The sequence below is a fragment of the Stegostoma tigrinum genome, chromosome 8, assembly GCF_030684315.1.
Source record: "Stegostoma tigrinum isolate sSteTig4 chromosome 8, sSteTig4.hap1, whole genome shotgun sequence".
Lineage (NCBI taxonomy): Eukaryota > Metazoa > Chordata > Chondrichthyes > Orectolobiformes > Stegostomatidae > Stegostoma > Stegostoma tigrinum.
Window position 1 is genome coordinate 70,112,087 of NC_081361.1, and position 19,230 is coordinate 70,131,316.

At 40.3% G+C, this 19,230-nt stretch overlaps 1 protein-coding gene across 4 annotated transcripts in view; it reads left to right on the plus strand.

The window, feature by feature from the left end:
- rnf220a (ring finger protein 220a) overlaps positions 1-19,230 on the plus strand; it is a 479,432-nt gene that overhangs the window by 431,445 nt on the left and 28,757 nt on the right. For all 4 annotated transcript variants that reach the window (XM_048539068.2, XM_048539069.2, XM_048539066.2 and 1 more), the window contains exon 13: positions 10,589-10,697. In XM_048539068.2, coding sequence (XP_048395025.1) covers positions 10,589-10,697 — 109 coding nt within the window. The remainder of the gene's footprint in view (positions 1-10,588; positions 10,698-19,230) is intronic.

A 19,230-nucleotide genomic window follows, 5' to 3' on the forward strand; every position in this document is an offset into this window, starting at 1 on the left:
AGGAACAATAGATGCAGCTGGGGCTCACCAGCAGTTTCTTGATTATGGAGATGGGCAACAAGCGCTAGCTTTGATAGTGATGCTGACACGCCATGATTGAACTTAAAAACAAAAAAAACTTTGGTTTGATTGTTTTGCCCATGCTAAGATTAGGCTGTAATAAGGCCTAGAGCCAAGTGACCTTGGGAGACTCCAACTGAGCATTAGCACGTGGATTATTCCTGACTTAGAATTGCTCATTGCATGATAGGTGCCTTCTAGATATTTTCTAAACCAGTCTGTGCAGAGATGTTGTTGGGGCTTGAACCCAGGTCTCCATGTCCAAAGGCAGGAATGCTAGATGTCAGAAGACCCCTAGTTTGTGCCTTTTATGACTTTGTCAATGATTGAGAGTCATTGACAGAAATTGATAGACTAAAAAGACTTACCATCTAATTGACAGTTCTGTAATAGTTTGTTTGACATGATTTGACCAGAAATCTCAGCTCATTAATGGATTGTGGAGAAGCAGATATGTCATTTCTGGCTAGAAATTTCCCCAGTTAGACCATTTTTCTAAATGTACTGCTCTAAAAGGTGCCCTTTACTGCCTAAACCAATAAGAACTAATGCCTGCTGATAGTGAGTATTGTAATTTTAGTCACTTAAAACCCAACAATAACCCTGCATGTCTACTTCCTAAATTTTGGCTGGTTCTAATCTGTAGTTAAATTTTCTGGCTCTGGACAATAAGTCAGCAGTAAACTAGAAGCAGCACCAGGGCCTGCGATTTCTTTCCCTATACAGGAAAATTGAACATTTCATACTTCTTGCAACCAAAGTCACTTCTTTGGATAGTATTATTGCATATGACTATTTACTGTGAGTGATCAGTTGATTCTTATTGTTTCCATGACCATAAGTATGAAATTACAATTTTAAAAAAAAATTAAATTGGACGAAAGCTTTATTGGAGAGAGTGGTATTTTTTATTCGCTTGAAGCTCCTAAAATTTACCTGAAGTATACTGTTCCTTCCTTTCAGGATTCTGTGGGCTCCAGTTTATTCATACCTTTCTGAAGATGCCATGTTTGCCTACATAGCAACAGTGATGACACTTTGAGAGAAATTCATCCACAATGAAGGTTTCCAGATGTCCTGAGAGTGTGAACAAAACAATTTAAATGCAAGATAATAAAGTGTAAAGCTGGATGAACACAGCAGGCCAAGCAGCATCTCAGGAGCACCAAAGCTGACGTTTTGGGCCTAGACCCTTCATCAGAGAGGGGGTTGGGGTGAGGGTTCTGGAATAAATAGGGAGAGAGGGGGAGGCACCTCCATCTCCTACCTACCACCTCATCCCACCTCCTTGACCTGTCCGTCTTCCCTGGACTGACCTATCCCCTCCCTACCTCCCCACCTATACTGTCCTCTCCACCTATCTTGTTTTCTCTCCATCTTTAGTCCGCCTCCCCCTCTCTCCCTATTTATTCCAGAACCCTCTCCCCAACCCCCTCTCTGATGAAGGGTCTAGCCCCGAAACGTCAGCTTTTGTTCTCCTGAGGTGCTGCTTGGCCTGCTGTGTTCATCCAGCTTCACACTTTGTTATATTGGATTCTCCAGCATCTGCAGCTCCCATTATCTCTGATACAATTTAAATGCAAGTTTTTTTTGCCTTTCTGAAGGCAAACATAAAGTCCCTGACTGTTTTTTCGTTCCTGATAAGGATTTTTAAAAAGTACTTCTTTGTGCAATTTTACATTTTCATAAAGCTGCATTTTGTATGTGCTGAGTCATGATAAGATGGTATTAAGATGCCAGACTGAATCTTAAGATAGTAGTTATCAGCTTTCAAACTTGTAATTAATACCTGTTTTCCAAAACAAAATATAACTGCAACTTAATTTAGTTAATTAACTAAAATCAGTAAATATAATCTGATTTGACGCGATCTGAGCAGTACTAATTTACTTTTATACTACAGGATTTTGGAATTTCAAGGTTTTCTGATTATTTTTGTGTGTTGGATGATTTGGCTTCTGGTGTATGTACTAAACCTAAGGCAAGGATTAAATTGAGGAAGGAGAAAGAAATTACAGCGACAGCTCATGATAAATGAGTACATTGATGGTGCTGGATTTATCTGATGTTTGATTCAACTTATTAAGTAAATTCTTGATGAAGAAAATCAGTTAATCGCTGTAATTAATATATTCTCCCATGTGGAATATGGCATTATTTCAGTTAACATCTTAAAAATCTATCTTAGTTAAAAAAAATCACAGCACTTTATTGGTACTGCCCAATCATAGATTTGAACTAGGGAAACAAAAAAATTAATTGCAGTCTCTGTTCTGCATTGCTAACCAATGAGTGCTGTTGTAAGTATTTGTATCCTATTCCTGACCCTTGCTACAACCAAATAGTATATCAGTACTCATTTTTTTGAGGTCAGATGAGAAGGATGAGTTAATGTTTGAGATTTCACTTGCGACTGGAATGATATTCCAGCTGGACCTGCTGATCAGAATAATCAAGATCAACTTTTAAACATCCAGGTTAAGAATGATGTCTTCCTCCAAAAGTAAACATTGGTTTCATCCTCAGAATTTTATCTTGCGCTGCACTGGCATGCTGTTTTCGTTTCCTGCGTCCTAATTGTGTTGGACTGTACATTTAATTTAATGTTTAGTTAGAGCTGGGTAGAAACCTGTTCTGTTACATTTCATCAGGACTCTTCAGAGTTTTAAACGTTCTTCAGTGCATCAGTCTGATCCAAAATCAAGTGTCTCCAAAGCTGAAACAGAGTTTTATCGATCCATTATGTAAAACTGTTCCCTCAAACCCCCTCTGTACCTGCTATGCCAGTTTTAACTGGAAACATATTTAGATGGTAAAATACTTCTAATGTCTGACTAGTGTACATATTTTGATTATAATCTGTTGTTAAAGCAGTACCCTTTTGAGTTTTAACACAATAGAAGCGGTCATTCAAATATTTCCGTCTTCTGAGTGTGCGTAAACTAATATGATTTAATTAATGGATTGCATAGAGAAACCATCTGAGATGTTAATTTGGGAATTCCACTGTTTAATTTGAGGAGCAAAGAGCACACGTGTGCACTAATGTTTGACAAATGACCTGTTCTATCTGATAGACCTAGCTGGGTCCATTGAGACTCTCCACCGTGATCATTATTTGCTAATGAAGTTAATGGATTCCGTTAGAGGCTGCATTGTTGCCCAGGCAGAGACATGATATAAGATAATTAATTCAGCCTCTGAGTTACTAGGACTAGTAGGAGAATATGTCATTGAGTATGTTAAATTCAGATTTCTGAAGAATCATCACAATAACTTTTTTTTAATGTATTCCTTCTGACTTTAATTATTTTACAAGCTGTTTCAGGAATTCCATGTAGTCTGCAGCATGAATTTGCACAAAAGATTTGTTTTGCATCCGTTAAAAGCAGCAGGTTTTTCACAGATTAGCTTGAAAAGGTAGAAATTAAATACTGCATCATATATGAATCCCATAGCAACCTTTAGCAAGGATCTGTCACAACATACATAATCGATCAATGGTGACTTCTGATTTGATCTTTCATTTGGGAGATTACTCAATAATGTTTAAAGTAACAAAGTTTCTTCCTTTTGCCCTCATTCTCACCTGAAAGTGGTCACTTGAGTGGGATGTTGTCATGCAAACATTGCTATTTGATTAGCACCTTGACCTACTAACCATTTCTCGTGTAAATGTCTTGGTAGGTTATCAAATGCTTTGAGATCACTGCCAGGTCTAATCCTGCACACACATAAAATCTAGACATGCATAACTTACGTCAGGAGTCATTGCACACAAACAGGGCCCTTGACTGTTCTTCCTGTTCTCATTCAACCAGTGTAAAAATGAGTATAACTTTAAAACTAATAGATTTAACACTAGTACTTGGAGCACAGTCTTCAAGTGACCACAATTCTACCAGACTTCATCTAAACAAGTTTTTGTATGACCGACAAATGAACTCATATTAGGTTCAGTGGAAATGGAAAGCAACTTGAATATTCAAAGCAACTGATCCCTGGAAAACTAGGTAAATGCACCAAAATTAAATGGTTAATGAGCACAGCCCATTTAATAAATGTGATTTTAACAAGGTCTGCAGCGTATGAACCTACAATAACTAAATCAATATTTTCTCTATTGATTGTGCAGTATTCACATATTGCACTGGTCTTTAGGTAATGCAGCAATTTTTTACGGCTAAATGATGACTTGATGTAGCCTACTCATTGATTACAGGCAACATCACACCTGCTACTTGGCTTCTACCAGACTAATTTCAACAAATTATTTTGTCTGCCCATTTGTTATTTAAATGTGCTGTATGATTATGAGGGCGGCGTGGTGAACTTGTCTTTAAGCCTGTGATATTGCTTCTGCACAACTTGCCACTTCGGAGATGCACAAGCTCAGTATGGCCTGCAGAGTGCTTCCCTACTTTCACACAGAATCAGTTTTTGACAAGAGAAGGTATCCTTATATGCCCTGTGTAACAAAAGTATAAATCTGTTGAAAAACAATGCATTTAATTTTTTTAATTGAGCTGATGAAATCAATACATTCCTCTCTAATGAGTAATTAACAGGTGCCATCTACAATATCACTATATTTTGCAAGAGCTTTGTAAAAAAATTCACCTCCACAGTTATCTTTAACAAAAAAAGTGGCTTTTTCTTTATTCTTGAGTAGCTGTGTGTAGATTTTTTTAATGCACCTTCCTCCATTCATGCTTTACCATATAAATTTGCTAAATTTATTTGCAATGTGTTTTAAGTTTTGGCAGGTAAATGCACAGCTGTCCTTCAAAGATTTGTAGAGTTGCTGTTGCAAACTTCTTAAATTGCAAAATCAATGTGTGACTGCTAACGTGTAAAATTTGCCCAGACCTCCCGAGTGCAGTGAATAAATGCACCCAGGCTAATTTGAGCAGCACTAAATTGTCAGGAAACAAATTCCTTTTCGATGCCTGACACCGAGGCTGGCTTACTTGCACAGTAGATGTGGTTTATAGGGCCCTTGTGCAATGATAAATGGTTGCTGGTTGCACTGTTGCATAAAGTGATCGTTTTGGTCTTTTGAAGATTCCTGCTGCGATTTGAGGATGTTTATCAAATCTGAAGTATTGTTCACTTGTTTTAGATCAATGAATTAGTAAGTGCACCATAAGAAGGTTTATGTCATAAACTGCTGCTTATTGCTGAAAAGCTGTCTCGTATTTGGTTCGTAAGATTAAATTATTCCTTCTTGCCTTCCCCTTTACCCTTCAAACGATACAATTTTATGATTTCCATCATTTTGAACTTAGAAAGTGAGAAGAAAAGACCATCTCCTGGTGCAGTTCTCTGCTGTTCAGTCAACAGGGTGTGCAATTATTTATGTTAAGATTTCACCATTTTCACTCCCACCAAGCTGTTTTTTTAATGTGTAGTTAGTATAGTATCATCATACTTTTGGATAAGTTGAAGTCATGAATGCCCGTATGTTTTTGGAGATTTTAATTGATATGTGGCACATTCTGAAAGGCTGGGACTGATCTCTGACACAATTTGATCTGTAAAAGAAGTATTAATATTTTGGTGCACGTTCCTCATTGCAGTAAATCAAAAAATGACTTGCTCCTGTCTATGGCCGTGAATGGCTTCACTGCCTAGGGTCTCTTCCAAACTGTTTGTCAGTAAGTTGCCAGCAGAATTTAAATCAGTTACATTGTGCAAATTGTTTCATTTGGAACAATCTATATCCGTCCAGAATATATGCATATGCTAATAAAATAGGGTTTGCAAAATCATTTCAGTATTTGATGTGAAGTACCAATGCTGTTTCTCTCTCCATAAAGGTAGTCAGACCTGTTGAGTATTTACAGAATTTTTTGTTTTCATTTCAGACAGTGGAAAAGTTTTCTTGTGCTACTAAAGCCAAAGAGGATTGATGTTATCAGTTTTTATTATATTTAATATTTCATTTAAGAGTCGTGAGATCTTGTTGCAGCTCTATAAAACTTTGGTTAGACCGCACTTAGAATACTGCGTCCAGTTCTGGTCGCCCTATTATAGGAAAGATGTGGATGCTTTGGAGAGGGTTCAGAGGAGGTTTGCCAGGATGCTGCCTGGACTGGAGGGCTTATCTTATGAAGAGAGGTTGACTGAGCTCGGACGTTTTTCATTGGAGAAAAGGAGGAGGAGAGGGGACCTTTCTGAGGTATACAAGATAATGAGAGGCATAGATAGAGTTGATAGCCAGAGACTATTTCCCAGGGCAGAAATGGCTAACACAAGGGGTCATAGTTTTAAGCTGTTTGGAGGAAAGTATAGAGGGGATGTCAGAGACGGGTTCTTTACACAGAGAGTTGTGAGAGCATGGAATGCGTTGCCAGCAGCAGTTGTGGAAGCAAGGTCACTGGGGACATTTAAGAGACTGCTGGACATGCATATAGTCACAGAAATTTGAGGGGGCATACATGAGGATCAATGGTCGGCACAACATCATGGGCTGAAGGGCCTGTTCTGTGCTGTACTGTTCTCTGTTCTGTGTTCTATTTCCTTCAGACTGTTCATATCAACTCATTCTTGGAATCTTCTGTCTTGGGTATTTCTGTCTTTTTTCTTGTGTCTGAGAGCTTGTGAGAATGCAAATCAATGGTAGAGTGTGGAGTCGGCATTTATTTTATAGGAATAGTAGAAGATCATTCATGCCCTCAAGCCTGTTCCTCCATTCCGTTAGGCCATGGCTGATCTGTTGCTGAATTCCATTTGCAAATCTTTACTCTAGATGGTATGAAGCTTAACAAAACCAAAACCATTGATTTCAGTCTTGAAAATTTCAATTATCTTAGCCTTCTGACCCTTTCGGAAGGAAGTGTTCTGGATTTTCAAAACACATTTTCTGCAAAATTGCTTCCTGATAGCATTCTTAAATGGAGTAATATTTCTTTTAAAGAGTTCCTGACCAGAGAATATATATTTTTTCCTGTACCTAACCATCAAATTTTTGTCATTTTAAAAACCTTGAGTGAATCCTTCTCAACTCAAGAAAACACAGACAAGTGTTCCTTTTATTTTAAATATTTAACCCCGATTTCATTTTGCTGAATGTATATTGTACATTCCTCCAGGGCCAAAATATTGTTCCTGTTATTCAGTACTTGATTATGGTCCTTCTCTAGAATACGATTGCGTTATCAGTTTCTCACTTTTATGCTCCAGTTCCATTAAAAAACAAACACATTTCATCAGCCTTTTAGATTATGCTTTTACATCTGTAGACCTTTGCACCACCACAGCTCATCAATAAGAAGATATTTCAGGTTGTCTATCTTACATCCAAAGTGAACAGCCTCACACATCTTCACATAAGATTCCACCTGCTATTGTTATATCCACTCAGTTGATCTGCTCTGTTTCTTTCTAACTTCCGTCAGTGGAGACTTATTTTGCCTCTTAACATTGGCATTTGCAATCTTGGATAAGTGACTCTATTCTTTTCATCCAGGTTGGTCACACAAATGATGATATGGCATTTGAAAATTATCACCTATCTTTCTTATAACCCACAGAAAACATAGGTTTAATTTAACCAACTTCTCATTAAGGTCTACCCTCTCAACTCAGAGACCCAAATAGGGAAGCTCAGCTGTATTTTCTCCATTGGAAGTATATTCTTCATTGTGGAGATATTGGAGACTAACATTACATGCGGTAATCAAGTTGTGGTTTCATCAAAGCACTGTCAAAACTTGGTTCAAGACTCCCAAGTTTCATGCCTTTAAAACAAAAATAAACTTATATTCATATGATCAAAGTGAACAACTTCACAGTTGCTGGCATTATACTCCATTCCCCTTTTGTTGGGCAATCACTTTATAACTCGTTTGCATCTTTCTTGTGCCCTCTCAGAGCTTTTCCTTTCCGCCTAGCTTTGTTTTATCAGCAAACAGAGCTATGTTATTCTCCATCATCTAAGTCACTAACATAGATTATAATTAAGGCCTCAGCACTAATCCTTGTGCCAGTCCACTAGTCACAGCCTGTCTACTTGAAAATGTTCCAAGTTTACTGAGTCTTTGCTTCCTCTCCATTAGGCAATCCTCTATTCATGCTATCCCTGACCTCATGAACCTTATTGCGTTTTGTGTTTTCTTTATTTGCTCATGGGACGTGGGTGTTGCAGGTTTGGCCAACATTTACTGCCTAACCCTAGTTGTTCTTGAGAAGGTAGTGATGAGCTATCTTCATGTACCTTTGCAGTTCATGTGCTGTAGATAGACCCACAATGCTGTAAGGGAGGGAATTGCTGGATTTTGACCCAGCACTACTGAAGGCATAACAATATATTTCCCAGTCAGGATGGTGAGTGGCTTGGAGGAGAAACATGCAGATATCTGCTGCCCTTGTCCTTCTAGATGAAAGTGGCCATGGGTTTAGAAGGTGCTGTCGAAAGATCTTCGGTGAATTTGTGCAGTACACACTCCTGCTACTGAACATTGGTGGTGGATGGCGTGGATTTTTCTGGATGTGGTACCCATCAAGTGGGCTGCTTTGACCTGGATCATGTCACTTCATTGAATTATGATGTGATTCCATATCAAATTTCTTTTGCAAGTCTAATCATTTCACATCTCTTGGTTCTCCTCTCCACTGTATTTACATGCTCAAAAGCTTGAATAAATTTGTCAAACAAGATTTTCTCTTCATAAAATCGTGTTGACTGTCTGAAAATACCAGTGTTTTCTGATTGTATTGTCAAACTTTGTCTTTAATTGATTCCAGCACTTTGCTGGTGAGTAGTGTCAGGCTAAGTAGCCTGAATTTTGTTGTTTCTTCCGTTTGTTTCTTTATTAGAGGTGTTCTATTTGCCAACATCTTATCTGTTGGAAGCATAACAGAATCCAGGAAGTTTCGTGAAATCCTAGCCACTGCACTAGCAATCAATATCTGCGGCTACCTCTGTTAGAAATACAAAAAATTAGGCTGCCAGATTCTTGGGATTTATTGATGTATTATAATGTTCCAATTTTGGTTTGGTTGGCTGGAGTACAGAGGGAAATGTAGTCATATGAGTCTATCCTCTTCTGTGCTTTCTTTTCTATTCCTGTGATACCTGCGTTTCTGTGACCATGCTGACAGCCTAATTATCCTTAATTTGATTCTTAGTTTGACATCCTCTCTTTGCTGTTATACTATTTAGTGACTATTCAGTGACTGACAAGATCGGCAGTCTTAAGAATGAGACTGTAAATTGATTGCTGTTAAATTTGGGTGCATTCCAGTAGATACTTTAAAACTGTAGTCGACTTTTCAATTGTGCTTTTGTTAATCAGTTGTCATTTTGTCAAAGGACAGTCTTGCTGGCCAATCCTTTCGACTTGCAGTTCCCCACCCCTTCTATTGGCATGCTTTTCTTTATCTTGTCCAAAATATTGTTCAGCTTTTCTTAGTGTCATTGTATGTACTGAATTTGTTGCAATGCTTATTTCAGACCCCTAAGCTAAGGGATGAAGGTAGCAAGGGACTGATGTTGCTGATTCAGTTAGAGGAAAGGCAACAGCTAAATTTGTATCATTAGAGTTGATGCATTCTGCAGAATATTTATGTACAGGTTTGAAAAAGCTCAGTACTGTTTTACAGCAATATTGCTATGTTATGTTTGAAAGTTTGGCAATCCACTGTAAACATTTTGTAGCAGTTCTGAGTTCAAATATATCCATTGTGGTTGGATTGCTCGCCGAGCTGGTTCATTCACTTACAGACATTTCATTACCCTGCTCGATGACATCATCAGTGCAGTCTCCGATGAAGCGCTATTGTAGTTACCTGCCTGGTATTTAAACTCTGGGATTACCTCATTTCTGGTTTATCTTTGCAGTGGTGTGTATGTAAGGTCTAATTCTGTGTTTTTGATGGCCTTCTTGGTGGAGAGCCAGGACTCCAGGAATTCCCTTGCCTGTCTCTGTTCAGCTTGCCCTGGGGTCCTGATGTTGTCCCAGCGGAACTGGTGGTCCTCCTTGGATGTGTGTTTGGAGACAAGTGAGCATTGGTTGACCAATATTCGCTCATCTCCTTACATAGACTGAAAAATACCATTTTGATTGGGACAACGTCGGGATCCTATAACAAGCCAAGCAGAGACAGGCACGGGAAAAACACATAAAATCAGACCTTACATACACACTACTGCAAAGAGAAACCGGAAATGAGTTAGTCAACTCCAACAGACCCCAGCGTTTAAGTACCAGGCGGGTAAATACAATAACGCTTCATCGGAGGCTGCACTGATGATGTCACCCAGCAGGGTAATGAAACGTCTGCGGAACAATGAACCAACTCGGCAAACCAACCACAGCATCCACAACCCCAGCTACCAATCTACTCGAGAATATTACAGGTATCTGTTTGTTCTATTTAAGAATAATTCTTCAAGTACTTTATACTGCTTGTGGTTGACCGGTTATGAAAGATTGCATGCTTTAAAAGATATGTGGCTCATCAGCTTCTAGTAAAAAAACACTAATAAGCCCCTAATCTGATTTGTTTTTCCTTGATTCTGAAGGATATCTGAAGATGCAACAGTAACGACAATTGAAGCACTGAAAGCCCGTATCCGTGAATTGGAACGACAACTATCCCGTGGGGACCGGTATAAATGTCTTATTTGCATGGTAAGCATTGTTTTAACTTCAATGGAGAAGTCCTCCTCTCTGAGCTGTAAACAGTCATAATTTGCCTGAGGATCTAATTCTTTTAACATACAATTTTGGAAGTAGCATTTTAAATTGAAGGCAGTTGTAACCACAAGACATTTTCAGCTGCATTTCAGAGAATCAACAATAACTGATATTACATCATACATTTAATACAATGCGACACCTTGAGCAACTTCACAGGAGCACTATAAAACAAAGTATGACACAAAATCATCTAAGGAGATATTAGGTCAGAAGTCCAGGAGGTGGATCAAAAAGCTAGATTTCAAGCTAGCTAATTGAATTCAAAATTGGCTTAGTAGTAGGAAGCAGAGGGTGATGGTTGAAGGTTGTTTCTCGGACTGGAGGCCTGTGACTATTGGTGTGCCACGGGGCCAGTGCTGGGATCTTTGTTATTTGTTATTTGTTATTTACATAAGTGATCTGGATGTGAATGGACAAGACATGATTAGTAAGTTTATGGATGATACAAAATTAGGAGGTATAATTGATAGCGGGGAAAAATGTCAAAAATTACAGAGGGACCTTGATCGGATAGGGAAGTGGGCAGAGGATTGGCAAGTGCAATTCAATACAGGTAAGTGTGAGGTGTTGCATTTTGGCAAGTTAAACCAAGGGAGGACATATACAGTATCAGAGATAATGGGAACTGCAGATGCTGGAGATTCCAAGATAATAAAATGTGAGGCTGGATGAACACAGCAGGCCAAGCAGCATCTCAGGAGCACAAAAGCTGACGTTTCGGGCCTAGACCCTTCATCAGAGAGGGGGATGGGGGGAGGGAACTGGAATAAATAGGGAGAGAGGACATATACAGTAAATGGGTTGTGGAATAAAGGGACTTCAGAGTACATAGTTCATTGAAAACGGTGCACAAGTGGATAGGGGGTGAAGAAAGCATTTAACACGCTGTCCCAACGATTGAGGCATTGAGTATAGGAGTTGGGGTATTTTAGTAGTTGGTGAGGCCGAACTTGAAGGGTTATATACAGTTTTGGTCACCCTGTTAAAGAAAAGATATAGTTAAACTGGAAAGAGTGCAAAGAAGAATTATGAGGATGTTGGCAGGACTAGTTGGCCTGAGTTATGGGGAGATGTTGGCTAGAATAAGACTTTATTCCTTGGACCATTGGAGAATGAGGGATGACCTTATTGAGGTGTATAAAATCATGAGGGGCATAGATAGGATGAATACATACAGCCTTTTTCCCAGGATGGGGATTTGAAAACTAGAGGGCATAGGTTTAAGGTGAGGGGGGCTGGATTTAACAAGGACCTGAGGGGCAAATTCTTCACAGAGAGAGTCGTGCGTATATGGAATGGGCTGCCAGAGAACGTGGTTGAGGCAGGTATATTAGCAACATTTAAAAAAAATTTGGATAGATACATGAATGAAAAGGGTTTAGAGGGATATGGACCAAAAATGGGCAGTTGGAACTAGTGAAGTGGGCCCCATGGTCAGTATGGACCACTTTGGGCTGAAGGGCCTGTTTCCATGCTGCATTGCTCTGTGCTTGTCTAAAAGAAGAAAAAGAGGGTGAGAAATGGTGGAGAATAGGAAAGATGTTCCAGAGTTTAAGGCCTTAGCAAATGAAGGCTTGTTTTCAATTGTGGGACTATTAAAATTAGAGCTGGACAAGAGGCAGGAACATAGGACATCCATTTATTTCAGAGGATTTCGGGCTAGATGAGTTGACAGAAATATGGGTAAAGCCATAAAGAGAGATTTTAAAATAATGATAAGAATTGGAAAATTAACCATTGCTTGACTAAGAGCCATTTAGGCCAGTGACGGCAGCAGTGAGAGGTGAAGGGGATATGTTCAGATTTAAAGTGCATGCACTGCAGTTTTGGATGATGTCACTTTTATGGACTTTAGAAAATGGGAGGTCAGTGACTAGTTGCTGAATTCCTAATCTTAACGATGAAGAATCGAACCAGCCCCCTTTGACATTCAATGGCATTACTATCATTGAATCCGTCACTATCAACACCCTGGGGATATCCCAGTGACAAGAAATCTGAAATGAACAAGCGGTATAAATACTGTTGTTACAACAGCTAGTCAAAAGTTAGGAATTCAGCAACTAGTAACTCACCTCCTGTCTCCCTAGTGCCTTTTGACCACCTATAAGATGCAAGTCAGGAGTATGATGGGATACTGTCCATTTGCCTGATTGGATGCAGCTCCAATAATGCTCAAGAAACTCAAAGTCATTCAGGGCAAGGCTTGGCTGGCACCCTATCCACGCTTCACAATTGATGTACTATGGCAGCAATGTGTACTACCTCTAAAGTGCACTTCAGAAGCTCACTCACACCACCTTGACAGTACCTTGCAAACCTGTAACCTCTACCACCCAGGAGGATAAGCAGATGCTTGGAATCATCTCCGCCAGCATATTCTCCTCTAAATCACAGGTCATCGTGACTTTGAACTATACCACTGCTTCTTCACTGTCACTGGGTCAAGATCCTGGAGCTCCCTTCCTAACAGCACCTTGGATGATCTTACATCCCAAAGACTGCAGCAGTTCTAGAAAGTAGTTCATTACCACCTTCTCGAGCAGAGAGAGCGCTGAACATATCTGGTGGTCTTCGCGGTAAAACATAACTTGGATGCAATTTCTGAAGTAATGATTTATTGCCCACAGATAGGCAATGTGCTCACTTAGCTTGTGACACCCACATAAAATGAAATATTCATGTCATCATTTTCATAAGATTGCATATTTCCAACTTCAGAATATCCTTTAAATTTGCCCCTTTCTCAGCTCACTGAATGTTGTTATGCTCGTTCACACCTTTGTTATCTGTAGACCTAGTGATTTTCAATGCACTCCTGGCTAGTCTCCTATTTTCTATAGTTCATAAAAGTGACACCATCCAAAACTCTGGTGCATGTACCTTAAATCTGAGCATATCCCCTTCACCTCTCACCACTGCCGTCACTGGCCTAAATGGCTTCTGGTCATGCAATGGTTAATTCCTACCATTATTATTGTGTGACTAAAAATGTTGCATGTCATTTGCTAGGGCTTCTTGATGCCATACTGGGTCACATTTTCCTTTGATATCAAATACAGTCATCCTAGTGTTCTTCACTTTTCCCATGTTTGAGCCAAGGCTATAATGAGGTCAGGACCTCAGTGGCCCTTAGAGGAACCCAAACTTGAGTGTTGGTGAGCAGATTATTGCTAAGCAAGTGCTGCATGATGGCACTATCGATGACCTCTTCTGTCACTTTACTGATCATTGAGATTAGAGTGTGACACCGATGTTGTGTATATCCTGGTTTAATCTCTGACAGTTGTCAGGGTTAGGTATGGAGTTTGTAACTCTCCAACATAGTTTTGAGGGGCTACAATCAGTGGCTTCAAATTTCCAAAATTCAAGAAAATTTCTGCAAATGCTGTATTGGATGTCACATGCATCTTAGCACCACTACCAACGACAGTTAGTTAGTGACGGGTAATAAATGCTGACGTAGCCAGTAATACTCACATCTCAAGACTGAATCAATAAAATGTTTGATTATTTAATAGCAGTGGAGAAATTAAGAGAAGCAGTGGTTAGATTGAGTTGCCTATTGCCTATCTAAAGAATATATGTGATAACTAATGTAATGCCTTTAGGCGAAGTAATTGAGGGGAAGCATTTCCATGGGAGATAGGAGGTTACCAGGATTGATCCATGAGGTACACAGGAGGTACAATATGGGAGCAAGAAGCAAAATCAATGTAAGTTACTCTCTGGCTATGATGAGATAGATTAGAATGAGCCAGTTGAGAGCAGTCCCATTCAGTTGGATGACAGTAGAGAGGCATTGGAGGAGGATGATATGGTCGGTCATGTCAAAGGCTGCAGGCCGGTTGAGGACGGAATTGTCATAATCACATTGGATGTAATTTCATAGAATCATACAGTACAGAAGGGGCCCTTGGGCCCATTGAGCCCGCACTGATAAAATAACTGGCCCCACTTTCCGGCACTTGGCCTGTAGCCTTGAATGTTATGACATTTCAAGTGCTCACCCAAGTACTTCTGAAAGGTTACGAGGTTTCTCACCTCAACTACCCTCCCAGGCAATGCGTTCTGGATTCCAATCACCCCCGGGTGAAAATCTTCTCCCTCAAAATCCCCACCAAACATTCTGCCTTTCATCTTAAAATTATGCCCCTTGTTATTGACTCTTTGACTAGGGGAAACATTTGTGACTTTGATAAGAGGTGTTTATGATATGGTGGTACGTGTTGTAGAACTTGCAATCCATTACCACGTCATAGTAATTTCATTACTTGAATTATTTTAGCAACAAGGCCCCAATTGTGGTGTAATGCTTTGGTTTATTGAGCACAGTGGAAATACTGGAACTACAGAATTAAGAGTTATAGATTACACTAAATGAAGCAGTAAGTGATAATCCAAAAAAAAATCATATGTTGAAATCTCACCCTGATTGGTCAGTTTGTTAATTTTTTAAATAATTTTTTTTAATAGTGCCCTTTTTTCCTTTAAATTGTTGGTTTTTAAATAGGATGCCTCCCCTTTGCTAATAAATGACACTGGATGCCTAGTAGAAATGGATTCAAATTTAGTTCAGTATTGGTGGTCAGCTTCCTGTGCTCACATGCATGAGTGAGACTGGGTAATTTGCCTTCTTCGCAGCGCTCTACTGAAATTTAGATGCCCAGCAAAATGTGAGTCGTATTTTCAATTTTGCTGGTAAGCTTTAGCAATTGCTAGTTTAAAAAAATAAATTGCATACGAGCCCTGATATCTGCTTGTCATGGCATCAGTAACCCATTACTGCATCAAGGTCATATCATCATTTGAAATCTGCAGTTTCTGCTCATGAACAGTGAGGAACACTGTACTTGACATGTATACTTCGTCTGATTTGTCTTTTCTGCCAATATGTTGCTTTTTATATAGATGTTCCAAGTATTTCTGCTTTATGCCTCTCCTGTACTACTAATTATTGTCCAGTGTGTTGAGGAAATTGTGATTCCACTAATATTATTGTGAACATTGAATTTTGTGTGCAATTTAACACTTCCAGAATATTTTGGCATGGAATTTGCCGTCAGTGGTGAACAAATGGCACACTCACCATACATTGTAGTCGCAATCATCTAGCCTTGTGAGGGATTATACATTGAAAAATGCAATAATTAGAAGCTCAAAATGGTGTTGCATCCCCTTCAGGGGAATGAAGACCTTGACGAGAAGGAAACAAATCAGCTTAAAGAAAACTTACAGGGAGTCGGTGAATTAGATTAGCTCATCAGCGCCCATAGAACTCCAAAATGGCATTTGCAGCAGATGTATGATCTTAATGGATAAATTGTGCCATACATTATGTTGATGAAGTGTGAGGAATGAACATCAATAGGCATATGAAATATTTTAATTTTGAAGGTCAATATTCCAACTTCATTGACTGACTTCCTTTATTAACCTCTTACACATATTGAGCAAAAGGAAACATTCTATGTTAGTGTTACTTAAAGACCTCATTACCTAGCTACAGGGTTAGTTTCTGGTTGATTTTCTTTGGATTATTGTTAGCATTCCACAAGTGTTGGAATTGCAGGCTTGCGTATTGTTAATGGTGCCATTGACAGCTGGTGGCTGAACATAGGCATGCAGTCCGTACACAACAATAATAATATCTTAATTCTACAGCAGTTTGCTTTCCCACTCACCATGACAAATAAAAGAATGGTGACCTGAAAGCAAGTTTTTGCTCGTGATTGCTGCATATAACCTACATACACATGCACATTATGTAGTCAATGAAAGCCATGCTGACTCAGATGATAACATAGATCACTGCTGTCATGAAAAATGTATCCGGTGCCTGCATGCTTTGGAGACTTGATGTGGAGCAGGTGTCAAAATATGTGGTGTTTTATGCCTGTCCATCATGAGCGTGCAACCTTGGCTGCCAGAAATATGATCATCAGCTCCGGACAGCAAGAGGCAAGGAGGAGGTATAGTCCCACAATTTGGTTGTTCCGTCACTGCCATCACAGTGTCTAGTTCAATGTCAAAATAAACACTATAAACCAAATTTACAATTCAGGCCATGCCAAAATAGTACAAACTAATTACTCTTGTCCATTCCTTTATAAAGTGCCATTATGTATCTTTTCCTATCTTGCTGCTGCTGAACATCCCTACCAACAGATGGGTCATGGTTGGTAGAAAGACTGTTCACTTCCAGAAGCGAAGACTTAAGATGACCTTGAAAGGTGACTTTAAGTAGCACTTGCTCAAAAGAGTCTGCCTTTTGCTTACTCTAAATTGGAATGAACAGCAGCAATCTGGAACAAAAACAAAGTTGCTGGAAAAGCTCAGCAGATCTGACAGCATCAGAGAAGGAAAAAACAGAGTTAACGTTTTAGGCCTGGTGACCCTTCCTCAGAACTGATAGTAGCTGGGAAAATGTTTGTTTATATGCAGAAAAAAGGGGAGGGGTTGGGGTAGGGAGTAAACGATAGGATGGAGCCCAAAGAGAGAGAAGAGCAGTTGGACAGACAACGAGTTGATGATGATCAAGCTGGGAGGGTGAATTGTTGTTAATGGGGAGCCATAGTGACTAATAACAGGTAGTGTGTAATAGCAGACTATGTGGTAACAAGGCCTGATCTGTGGGTTGGGGCATGGGACATTGGAGAGTTTCGGTCCTAAAATTATTGAACTCGATATTTATAATAGAATGTGAGACTGGATGAACACAGCAACCCAGCAGCATCTCAGGAGCACAAAAGCTGACCTTTCGGGCCTAGACCCTTCATCAGAGGGCTCTCTGATGAAGGGTCTGGGCCCGAAACGTCAGCTTTTGTGCTCCTGAGATGCTGCTGGGCCTGCTGTGTTCATCCAGCCTCACATTTTATTATCTCGGATTCTCCAGCATCTGCAGTTCCCATTATCACTGAACTCGATATTGAGCGTAAGGGTCCCCAAGCAGAAAACAAGGTGTTGTTCTTCCAGCCTGCCTTGAGCTTCGCTAGAACACTGCAGCACGCCAGAGACAGAGATGTTGGCCAGGGAACAGGGTGGGGTGTTAAAGTGGCAGGCAACAGGTAGTTCAGCATCTTTTTTGTGAGCAGAATGTAAATATTCTGCAAAACAGTCGTGTGGCCTACGCTTCATTTCCCCAATGTAGAGGAGACCACATTGTGAGTAGCGATTGCAGTAGACTAGATTCTGGGAAGTGCAGGTGAAGTGTTGCTTCACCTGTAAGGTATGTTTGGGCCCTTGGATACTGCGACGGGAGGAGGTAAATGGGCAGGTTTTGCATCTTTTCTGGGGAAGGTGCTGTGGAGGTGTTGGGGGTGAAGGAAGTGTGGACCAGGGCGTCCTGGAGGGAACTGTCTCTGCGGAATGAGGACAAGGGTGGGGAGGGGATTATGCGTCTGGTGGTGACATCTTGCTGGAGGTGGGGGAAATGGCATCTGACAATCTTCTGGATGTGGATGCTGGTGGGATGGTAGGTAAAGACGAGGGGAACCCTAACGCTGTTGCGGGAAGGAAGAGAAGGGGTGAGGGTGGAAGTGCGGGAGATGGGTTGGACCCGGTTGAGGGCCTTGTCGACCACAGAGCTGGGGAATCCTCGGTTGAGGAAGAAGGTGGACATTTTGGAGGCTCCTTTGTCGAAGTTGGCCTCATCTGAACATGTACGATGGAGATGGGGAAACTGAGAGAATGGGATGGAGTTTTTATAGGAATCAGGATGTGAGGATGTATAGTCCAGGTAGCTGTGGGAATCATTGGGTTTGTAATGGATATTAGTGGCCAGTCTATCCCCAGAAATGGAAACAGAAATGTTGAGGGAGGGAGGACCCACAGATCGAGGCAAGGAAGAGGCAATTTGGACTGACTTGCTGATGTATGATAGTATGGAAACTGATGGAGTAGCTGGGATAGAAGGATGTATGGTGTCATCCTGATGCATGTTCTATGGAAGCACTTACACTTCCTCAGAGCACTTCAGCCACCCTAAGCCAAAATAGATTGCAAGCTACTTTGAGACCCTCCAAGTTACTTTGAGCACTGACATCTGCACTCATGCTTTCTGACTACTGTGATACGTGACATCATTCTGAGCCTTTAGGGTTTGATTCCTAGCAACAACCACCATGGCTATTTGGTCTCACTAGTTTTCGACCATATGTCTGGAAGACTTCATGACCCTCGGGAAGTAATCAGCATCCCTCCTTCTGTCCACCTCCTCTGCTGAGATCTTCCATGCAGTGTACTAAAAGTCTTGGAGTCCATTCTGTCCCCTATTTTGACATTCTTTTTCCTTTTCCAAGTGTTGACAGGGATAGCTTTTCAACTTATGCTGCCAGCACTTCTTTAAGCCATAGTTCATCTTTTTCAGGGGTTCTAGCTAGCCTTAAGCAGTGCAGGCTATCTTTAATTGATGCTAGCCACTCACAGTATTAGCCCCCTGTTGGTGATTTCGGCCGTAAAACAG